This window comes from Ornithodoros turicata, unplaced genomic scaffold (assembly GCF_037126465.1).
Source record: "Ornithodoros turicata isolate Travis unplaced genomic scaffold, ASM3712646v1 Chromosome12, whole genome shotgun sequence".
Taxonomy (NCBI): Eukaryota; Metazoa; Arthropoda; class Arachnida; order Ixodida; family Argasidae; genus Ornithodoros; species Ornithodoros turicata.
In genome coordinates, this window is record NW_026999301.1 from 4091118 (window position 1) to 4102187 (window position 11070).

The 11070-nt window shown below is 41.6% G+C and overlaps 1 protein-coding gene across 1 annotated transcript; it reads right to left on the minus strand.

Moving 5' to 3' along the window:
- Positions 1–6132: 6132 nt before the first annotated feature.
- LOC135371630 (uncharacterized) lies at positions 6133–7215 on the minus strand. Its single transcript, XM_064605618.1, has one exon. It carries the CDS (start codon positions 7213–7215, stop codon positions 6133–6135), a length of 1083 nt encoding a protein of 360 aa, XP_064461688.1.
- Positions 7216–11070: the final 3855 nt, after the last annotated feature.

An 11070-nucleotide genomic window follows, 5' to 3' on the forward strand; every position in this document is an offset into this window, starting at 1 on the left:
GAAAAGGTGCTTCAGGTTCTGATAAATGACCTGAAGGGAATGGAAGACCATGGCCTTATATTTGAGAATGAGTTGAATCCAGAAGATGTGGGTTCGATCCCTACAGCTGGCTAACCTTTTCAGTGACTTTCCTCTTTCATCGAGAATGAGTTGTGTGATGTAAAGCTGTCTTACGTTGCGGGTGATAACCTTGCCATTCACTCGGAGGCTTTACGCAGAACTTCAGCACATCTACCCACTTTTGTAGATTCTGCCTTATTACAAGGGATACATTTCTTGAACATTGCACAGCTGCAGGAGAGAGGAGGACGAAGGAGCAATATGATGCAGTCATTGAACTCCTCCGTGAAAACCCTACAGTGAAAGAGCACTTCGGAATTAAGTGTCAGTGTCCTCTAAATGTACTCAAGAGCTGTCACGCATGTGATTCTGGTCTGCCGCCTTGTGTTGCGCATGATGTCTTAGAAGGAATCGTGCGGCATGACACGGCTCTGTACATTCAGTATCTTGTGAAAAATGTGAAATGGTTCACATACTCATACCTCAATAGGAGGATTAACTCACTTCCGTACTGTGGAGTTGATGGCAGGGACAGGTCACCAAAAGTACCTGAAAATGCTAAAAAGCTAAACGGCCATGCCGCACAGAACCGGTGTTTCCTTCGCCTGCTACCCCTCTTTGTTGCACAACAAGTGGCTGTCTCATCGGATGATGTTTGGCATCTTATATTGCAGCTTCGTGGGCTTGTTAATCTTCTCATGTCTCCGATACTATCTCATGCGCAACGTGCATATCTAGCAGTAGCTGTCAAGGATTACGTATATCAACGCCATGAATCCTTTCCTGAGCACCCTCTTCGTCCTAAGCATCATTATATGATACACTATGCAGAGCTCACTCAGGAATATGGGCCACTTGTTGGGGTTTGGACAATGGAATTTGAAAGTAAACATTCATACTTTAAGAAATGCATTCGATGAAGTGGTAATTTCATCAATGTAACCAAATCTTTGAGCGAGAAACACCAGTTGCTTCAGGCATTCCTTTCTGCACGTGGCCTGTTTTGCTCCTCACATCAGCCTGACAGAATTAGGTGTGTACCACATCAGTGCGTGTGCCCCTGAGCTTGCCGCTTGCCTTCAGCAAAGGTTTCCTGGAATTGACTGTTTCCAGACATGTGTAGCAGTAACTGTGCATGGCACAGCTTACAGTAAAAAAAATGTACTGCTCCTTTCAGGCACAAAATTATAGGTACTATTTGGTGAAATTAAGCACATCATTTTTGTAGACAACTCTGTTTCTTTTGTTGTCTGTCCGGTCAGAGGAGTTCATGTTGCGTCGCTTGGCATTTATAAGCTTTTGGACAAAAGCAGTCCTCACTTAACCTGTGTGGGTCACAAAGAGCTTCGGCATTTTGTCCCCTACGACACTTAGTTGCTATTCAAGAAAGAGGTTGTCGTCTTGAAGCATGTTCATTGATAATTTGTTGATCTAAAAAGGCTAGCAGTCTGTTATGTAATAAATCAGCGCAGACAAAGAAAGTGTTCATATCAGGATTTTGTTGGAAGCGTACATCGATGTTGATTTTTGTGTTCCATTAATAAAGTTATGCTGTGAAATATTACTGAGTGCTGGGGCTTTACAAGACATATTTTTCCCTAGATTCACATCAAGATATGCCACTAGTAAAGCTCTGGAGCGCTGACCTGCGAGTCAAGAAGCTTGTCAATGTGAACTCGTATGAGGAAGCACTGAGTGTGTCGCTAGAAAAAGGAATATGCGTGTCAGAAGATGCAAAGGTATCTCTGTCATAATGTTGTTTTCCTGTTATACATTATATATGTAAAACACATGTCAGGTTTTCCTCGAAGACGGAACTCACGTAGAAGAGCCCATATTCTCCAATCTTTTGCACGTTGCTACATCCGCACCGCCAATTTTCATTTTTGCGCATGAATGGAGAAACCCATACGGTAATTACTTGAACTCTTGTCATACCAGCCACCGTGGTAATTCATTATGCATTTAACATTCAGATCGTGACAAAACTTCAGAAATGTATCCTGATCAGTCCGTACTTAGCACTTCTGAACCTTCTGAAGATTCGAGCTCTGGAGGGTTCCACATTCCTTTTGACGCACTGTCAGCATCTACAGTAGAAGCATTGCTGAAAGGAAACAGGATGCAAACTGGGGACAGACTGGAGTTTGTTTGATTTGATTTGATTTGGGTTTTTCTGGCGCATTAGCTACTAAAGCCATAATGCGCCAAATACCAGTGTAAGTTTTATCTGTGTAAAATTTGTGTATTTACTAAAACAGTGTTGAGTGCTGGGTTAGTAATTAAAATCACAGATCCTTTAAAAACCCGATATCTCTAAAAAACATATAGATCTTTTCAAAGGGTATGAAACTTTCATCGCCCAGCAAAAGCGCCGGGTGCAGTGGTAAGAAGTTTCTATAGAATAAAACAAAATGACGTTCACGAATATGCTGATACGCTGGGCATACAATGAGGATATGGAGGATTGAGAGTTGTTCCCCACAGTGATTGCACTCGGGAGGGTCTTCTTCCCGTAAGAGATATCCATGTGTTAAGTATGTGTGTCCCAGACGGAGCCGACAAGATAGCACCTCATACAGTCGATTTGATGCAGATGGGGAAGGGCCTATCTTGGGTTTTATAGCATGTAATTTGTTGCTTGTCTGTTGGTCCCAAAAGCTCTGCCAGTGTCTGTTAATGCTGGTTTTAAACATAGCCTGAGATCTTTTGATGGAATGTCGAAAGCCGTAATGTCGTTTGTTAGGGCAGCAGCAGCTGCTCGATCGGCCTTTTCATTTCCAGGTATCCCAACATGACTGGGTACCCAGCAGAACAGTAACCGATAAGCCCTGTTAGCTATACTGCTTGCAATGCCCCTTGCACGATGGACAATGGGGTCTTTTGTGCAATGAATGCTACAGATAGTCTGTAAGGAACTCAAAGAGTCTGTGAATATGACTGATGATTTGATACGATTTTGTAAGATATAATTCAGGGCTAAAATTATGGCATACACTTCCGCTGTGAAGACAGACATGGTGACCTTCAAACGATGTGACCTTGTAACTGTGCCAGTGACCATAGCGCACGATACCCCGGAAACGGTCTTTGAGCCATCAGTGTACAACTCTACATGGCTGCCAAAGCTATCCTTTAACACCTCAAATTCCTGCTGGAGTACACTGTTAGCAGTATCACGCTTGTTGTATCTGGAAAGGGATACGTTGCATTTTGGAGGGGGCTGCCATGGAGGGATTTTCTCAGTTGTCTCAAGAATCATAGAGTTGTATTCTGGAAAGCCATAGTGTTCGACTGCTTGTGACATTCTAACGCTAAAAGAAGGCACGGCTGAAGGTCTGTTCAAGAAGTGCTGTCTGAATTGTGCATCTTTCAGACATTGATATGCTGGGCTCTCGGGGTGACCCCTGATTCTAAGTGCATATGAAGCAGCGAGGTAAAACCTACGTCTCTCTAAAGACCACTGATTCGCTTCTATGTATAGACTTTGTATCGGAGAAGTTCTGAATGCTCCGAGTACTAAACGCAGTCCTTGGTGGTGTATTGAATCGAGGATTTTGAGTGTAGATGGCCGTGCTGAACCATACACAGCACACCCATAATCCAATTTGGAAAGAACAGTGGAGACGTAGATCTTCTTGAGTGTATCACGATCTGCTCCCCAGGACCGGTGAGAAAGCACCTTCAGAAGATTTAGAGATTTAATGGCCTTTACCTTCAGGTGTTTGAGGTGAGGAAGAAAAGTCAATTTCCGGTCAAATATAAGTCCAGGGAATTTATGCTCAGGCTTTACGTTAATGTCGTGGCTGCCCATTTTAAGTGTTGGTTCGGGAAACACTCCCCGTACCCTAGAGAAAGAGACGCATACTGTCTTTTCCGGAGAAAACTTGAAACCATTTTCGTGCGACCATTTGACCAACTTGTTTATTGTGAGTTGGAGTTGACGTTCGCACCTAGCAACGCTGGAAGAGGAACAAGAAATCTGAACGTCATCTACATACAGTGAATACCTGACTGAAGGAGGAATGGCACTTGCTATAGAGTTCATCTTTACAATGAAAATAGTCACACTTAGGACGGATCCTTGCGGTACACCGTTCTCTTGTATGAATGGGCGAGAAAGTGTCGATCCAAGCTGGACCCGAAATAACCGTCCTTGAAGGAAATTGGCAATGCTGCGAAACATGCGGCCGCTTATTCCCAAAGTGTGCAGGTCCTGCAGAATACCATACCGCCAGGCAGTGTCGTAAGCCTTTTCGATGTCGAAAAATACGGACACACAATGCTGCCTTCGGACAAATGCTTCTCTGATGGCAGTCTCTAGCCGCAGCAGGTGATCTGTTGTCGAGCACGCAGCTCTGAAGCTACTCTGGAATTTATCGAAACATTTATTTTCTTCAAGGAAATACATCAGGCGATCATTCACCATGCGCTCAAAAGTTTTCCCTTGACAACTTGTGAGCGCTATGGCGCGATAGCTGGAAGGGTTTGAGGGGTCTTTTCCAGGTTTTAGCAATGGAACAACGGTTGCCACCTTCCAGCCAGACGGAAGACAACCCTCTCGCCAGACAAGATTAAAGAAATCAAGAAGGGATCCTAAAGATGTGGAAGATAAGTGCTGGATCATGGAGTAGGAAACATGATCGCGACCTGGTGCTGTAACTTTACTGGATGACAGAGCCCTTTGTAGCTCAGTCATTGTAAAGAGTGAATTGTATGCATACGTGTCACCGCCCTCGCTTGGAATCGTCTGCTTCTCAGCAGATCATTTTATTTTCAAAAAATCACTGCTGTAGTGAGCTGAGCTGGATACATGTTGCATATGCTCCCCTAGGGCATTGGCCTGCTCTTCCAAACTCTGACAAACTACGCCATTTACCTGCAGTAATGGGACAGAGAAACTTGTGTAGTCTCCTTTGATTTTTCTTAGCCTGTCCCATATAAGTTTTGAGGGAGCGTTCAATTTAAAGAAGACACAAAATTTTTCCAAGATTCTTTTTTCGCCTGTCTTCGTGTCCAGCGTGCTTTTGCACGTGCTTTCCTGAATGCCACTAAGTTTGGAGTAGTGGGGTGCCTTCGAAAGACACCCCACGCCCGATTTTGTTCTTTGCGTGTAGTTTCACAGTCGCTCGTCCACCAAGGCTTGGAGCGCTTAGGGAGTCGACCGGATGTTTGTGGGATTGACTGTTGGGCGACATTTATAATAGTGTCAGTAACAAGATTATTGGCATCTTCTATACTTAAACTTTGGAAAGATGTTAGGATATTGGCCTTCTCCTTGAAGAGAGTCCAATCGGCCTGTGACAGTTTCCACCGAGGTGGACGTGTACCTAAGGTATTTGTGGTATTATGCAGTTTCATGACAACCGGGAAGTGGTCGCTACCCCGAGGATTCTGCTCTACTGCCCAGTCAATGGTTTGAAACATTGATGGGCTGCACAAGGAGAGGTCGATGGTAGAGAAAGAATGGTTAGCGCTGCTTACATACGTAGGACTTCCACTGTTTAGAAGGCAGATAGACCTAGAGAGTAATACGTTTTCCAGCATTTTTCCTCGCCGGTCGACTCTCGAGCTGCCCCATAAACAGTTATGGGCACTAAAATCTCCCAGTAAGAGGAAAGGCGGCGGGAGTTCGTCAATTAAAGATTCGAGAGTGTTCTGAGCAACCACAGCTGATGGTGGCAGGTATACGGAACAAACAGTTATGACCCCTTGAAGACATATTTGAACGGCAACTGCCTCGAGTGCTGTTTTTAATGGAAGGTGCTTTGCAGGGAGGGTTTTTGATGTGAGGATAGCAACACCTCCAGATGTACGTGTTGCATCAACCCGATCGTTTCGGAACAAGTTCCATCTCCGTATGTGTTCGATGTGGATTCAAATAAGTCTCTTGTAGTGCAGAACAGAGTGTGTCATACTTGTCCGAAAGATCATTGACTATCATTCATTGATTATTAGTGAGAAGCCCTCGACAATTCCATTGAAGGATCGCCATAATATAGAAAATGAGAAACGTGTGCACAAGAGGCGTTTCCGTCATAGGGAAGAGACTATGGTGTAAAGAAACTTTCATTATTTCTTCTTTGGGGGCATTATGGGCTGTCTCGGAGTTTTTTTCCGCGCAGCCGCGAGTTCTTTGGGCGATATATCGGGGAGTGAGCCAGTCCCCGAAATACTGCTCTTAGGCTTTCTTTGAGATTGTGAGCTCACGCTCGCGAACGAGCCTTGCGAGCTCGTGTCATCATCGCATTCCATGGAGCTTGCCTCCACGGTTTGCGATGACGAAAGTGGCGCCTGTGAGAGTGACGCCACAGAAGAGGGTTGGGAAGCTGTGGTTACAGTTACAGGAGGTGGTGTTTCAGAGAGAGGTGTACATGTTTCTTCACTTTGTGTTGTATTCTCTGTCTGTGTTGCGCATGAGATCATCTTTGGTTTCTCTTTAACGACAGATGAAAAGGATTTCTGGTACTGGAACGGAGATGCCTTCTTCCTGGCTTCTGGATAACTTAGTTTCTGTGTGACTTTGATGTGCATCACCTTTTTCTCAAACTTCCACTTTGGACAAGACCTAGAGTATGAAAGGTGGTCACTTGCGCAGTTGACGCAGTGATCCGGCCCTCTGCACTCCTCAGAGTTGTGGTCCTGCTTGCTGCAGCGGGCACAGCATGCAGAACCTCTGCAAGTATCGGAAGGATGGCCAAAGCGGTTACACTTGAAGCATCTGAGTGGATTAGGGATATATGGCCGCACCTCTGCAGTCAGATACCCTACCTTGAGCCTTTCTGGTAAAGTCGGGCAGTCAAATGTGAGGATTGTGTGGCGTGTCGTTATGTACTCATTGTTCTTCCTGATTTTGATTTTTCTTACGTCGATCACCTTTTGGCTTTTCAGATTTTCAAGAATCTCTTCTGACGGAACATCAATGAGTTCAGCTATCAGTTGTTCAGCTAACAACACAAAACCACGGGAGGTATTCAGAGTCCTATGCAAGGCTGATGATATTTTGATTCCGAGCATCTGCTGTGTGTTCAGAATTCGCTCACAGTCGGCTTTCGATGTACATTTAAGCAATAAGTCACCTGATCTGAGGCGCTTAATTTCAGTCACATTTTTTGACAGCGATGCCACCGCCTTCTCAATGAAAAACGGTGACATTTTTCCAAGTGGAGTGTTCTGTTCATTATCAGTGCTTGCACTGCTAATGACATTTTTTTTTTGCTTGAAAGGCGTCGAACGCCTGTTTGAAGACTTCGGTCCGCGGGCGCTTGCCGCCCGCAATCGAGGAGGAAATAGAATTTTTAACCATATGAGGTTTAAGAAAATGAATGTTCCCATTGGTCACCCACACTTCACATTCATACATGTCGGAAGGTCCCGGAGTTTTAAGGAAAACCCGTCGGCCGGGGCTTGACCAAGACCCCGACCGCCACCGTTCAAGGTTTCTGACCCTTCACCTTGCATCCCCTCGGCACGGTACGGTTAACACCTTGGGACTGGGGGCTGGGGTCCGTGGTGACGCCACTCACCAAACACCAGCCGAAGCCGGTGCCCCCTGCGGGGTTTAACACTGGCAGGATGTCTTGGTAGGGTAGTCCTAGATCCGACTCCTCTTGTGCCAACGCTCGCCGAGCCTCACGGTCGGCTCGTTCATTCCCCGGGATCCCAGTGTGGCTGGGGACCCAGCAGAGACAGACTGAAAAGCCTCGGGAACAAAGTTAGGTCGCAAGCCTCGTACTCGCTTGACGAGGTGATTCTTGCTGTCATAGCATGAAAGTGACGCATAAACAAAGACCCATGGTTCAATTACATGACAAACAAATACTCCATTACAACCTTAAACGTTGATAAAACAGTAGCCACATTAAATAAAAGAATTCAATTCTGGACTAAAACCTGTAAGAAAAAATTAACAAACAACTACAAAACTGTTCCCTGGTGGAACAACAACTTAACATAACTAAGAAATAATTGTAGAAAACTTAGACGCTAATATCAAAAGGAAATAAAAAACAATCAAAACCAACCTTTACATGTTAACTACAAATTTCATTTAGCAAAATACAAAAAAGAAATGACTAAAGCCAAAAACACCTATTGGCAAAATCTCACTAATGAAACAAAATCTGCAAACCTATACAACACTTTATACAAAATCTATACAAACAAACTTTTAAAAAAATCCAATCCCATTACTGTAAAACCAGATGGTACAACTTCATGCACCACAACCGAAACAATAGAACTTTTATACAAAACCTCCTTCCCACAAAGAAACTCCAACCAAATAAACATACCATTTGTAAATACCAACATACAAGAAGAACCAAACATAACAAATCTAGAAATAATGGAAAAAACTAAACTGATAAAATTAAACACCGCCACAGCCGCAGACAAAATTGGGGCATACACCGCCAAACACCTACTCACAACAAAAGTTGATTTCTTCAACTTGTTGTTTTACGCCTGTCTTAAACAAGGAACCTATCCAATGGACTGGAAATTAGGACAAGTTATATTTATTTAAAAAACCCAACAAAGATCCACAAGAACCACATTCTTACAGACCGATAACTATATTACCCATCATAGCTAGAATATTTGAAAAATCGTATTTTGCAGATTATACCATTTTTCACATGTACACAATCTCTTAGACCCAAAACAATATAGTTTGCGTTATGGGAAATCTACTACGCAAATGCTATGCGAGATAACTAAAGACCTCAAAACAAATAGAAGTAATAAAATTTTTTCAGCCTTAATTTCATTAGACATAAAGGGTGCTTTTAACGCTCTAGACCACTATCAAATTAGAAAAACCCTAGCCAGTAATAAAATCCCAGTTAATCTTTATCACCTCATTAGTAACTATCTTGATAGCAGAAAATTTCACACTAAAACAAAATCCACTACCTTCACATACACAAATGTTGTAGGATGCCCACAAGGCTCTCCTTTAAGCCCACTCCTTTGGAATTTAACCATTCCAAACATAGATAATATAAAATTATTATCATATGCCGACGATATTATTTTAATAACAAAAAGAAATTCACGCCAAAAAAATTGAAGACACAACAAATAAATTTTTAGTCAAACTTACCGATTGGGCCTCCAATATTAACTTGGAATTTAACCCAAACAACATGCCTTACTATCCCCTATGGCAATAAATACAAAACAACAACACCTAGTATCAAACTATATAATCAAAAAATTAAAAATCAAAATACTTCAGTCAGAGTCACCTACGATAGCCAATTATCCTTCATCCCACATTTAAACGAAATTAAAGTTAAAGTTGCAACTACCACAATAACCCTTTCAAGAATCTGCAAAGCAAACACAAATTCTAAAGGTCATATTATGCAAAAATTCTACAATAACATAATTCAAAAATCACCCTTTACACAGCACCTAGTTGGTGGAGGGAAGAAAACAATTCCCACCTCCTAAGAAAAATTAATTCAATAGATAGAATTCCTCTCCTTAAAAATGTGCCACGCATACAATACCGTCAGTAATCTAAACCTTCATTTACTCAGTAATACTATACCTAGCTATTTGCAAACCAAAATTGATTGTAAAATTTATGAACTACAATATGAAAATAAAGTAATAATTATTCAAGACAACAGCATAGCTCCTCACCAATTAGAAAACACCTATGACACCTGGACTTTCCACCCTGCTTCAGTACAACTCTTCTACTTTAATAAACCCGAAAAAGTAAAGTACGCAGGTTATATAATAAAAGTAAATTATACACGATACACTATTTTCACTGACGGCTCCAAAGCCCAAAGTAATACAGGAGCAGCTTTCTGTATCTTAAAAGATAAAGGATTAAGATACACAGAAAAATACCGACTATCACGTAATGCCACTATATTCGATGCGAACTACCATCCAAAAAGCAATATCAAAAATTTTTAATTTTCCCACAAAAACTAGCTTTCAAATTTACTCAGACAGTTATTCTGTTTCAACAGCACTAAAAAATCATAATCAAATCCGGGAATACAAACGCTTGCACAAGAAATAAAATTAGCTAAAGCACAATATCAAATCACATTCAACTTCATCACTCACATACACAAATCACCGGTAACGATATCGCAGATAAACTAGCAAACGAAGCAAGACTATTAGACAACATTCATTTCATTCCTTACTCGAAAAAATACATTAAAACCTTATTAAAAAAACAAGCAAGAACTCAACAAATCAAGGAATTTCAAATATCAGAAAGCAAACTGAAACAATGGTTTACAGACCCAAATACCATTAGATCAATACTTCCTACAAATCACTATCTTACACAAACCATCACTGGACATGGAAACTTCCCAGAATACTTAGACCGTTTTAAATTAAAAGAGAACCTAGCTTGCAAATGCAACATTCACTACGTAACAGAATGTCATTTAACTTCAAATTATAGAAAACAAATAGAACAATGCATAAATTGTAACTTAGAAATATCAAACCTAAATAAAATCCTAATTAACAAACAAGCACTAAATATTTTACACACCCTAGCAGAATATGTGATCATGTGATCACAGAATTGAATATATAAAGCTAATGGTCAACAGTTTGTGCCGATTAAACAAAAATCCTGAAAAGGATGAGGCACAAATAGTTTCCATTACGCATACTTCCTTCACGCCACAATTACATATTGCATCCCTATTCCAATTATTCCAATTATTGCTTCATCCTAATTCAAAATACTTAAGAATTTGACAGATAAAGCCACCACTCCCAACCAAATGGCGCAGGACAACTACCGACTCCACTTCACCGCCTTCAAGCCAAAAAGGAATTCAAGACACAACCAAGACAAACAAGATCACAGTTCATAAGGATAGAACTAAAACTGTAATAGCTATTTTCAACTTATTGTTTCAATTATTATTCAACTTTACTAAGTAAATGCTGACTAGCCAGGCCTCTACCCTTGACTGTGGTTTTGTTGATAATTCACCTTTCTTTTCTCTTCTG

What these genes read in the sequence shown, in the direction of transcription:
- LOC135371630 (XM_064605618.1), bottom strand. Translation starts at nt 7,215, where the DNA reads ATGTCACCGTTTTTCATTGAGAAGGCGGTGGCATCGCTGTCAAAAAAT.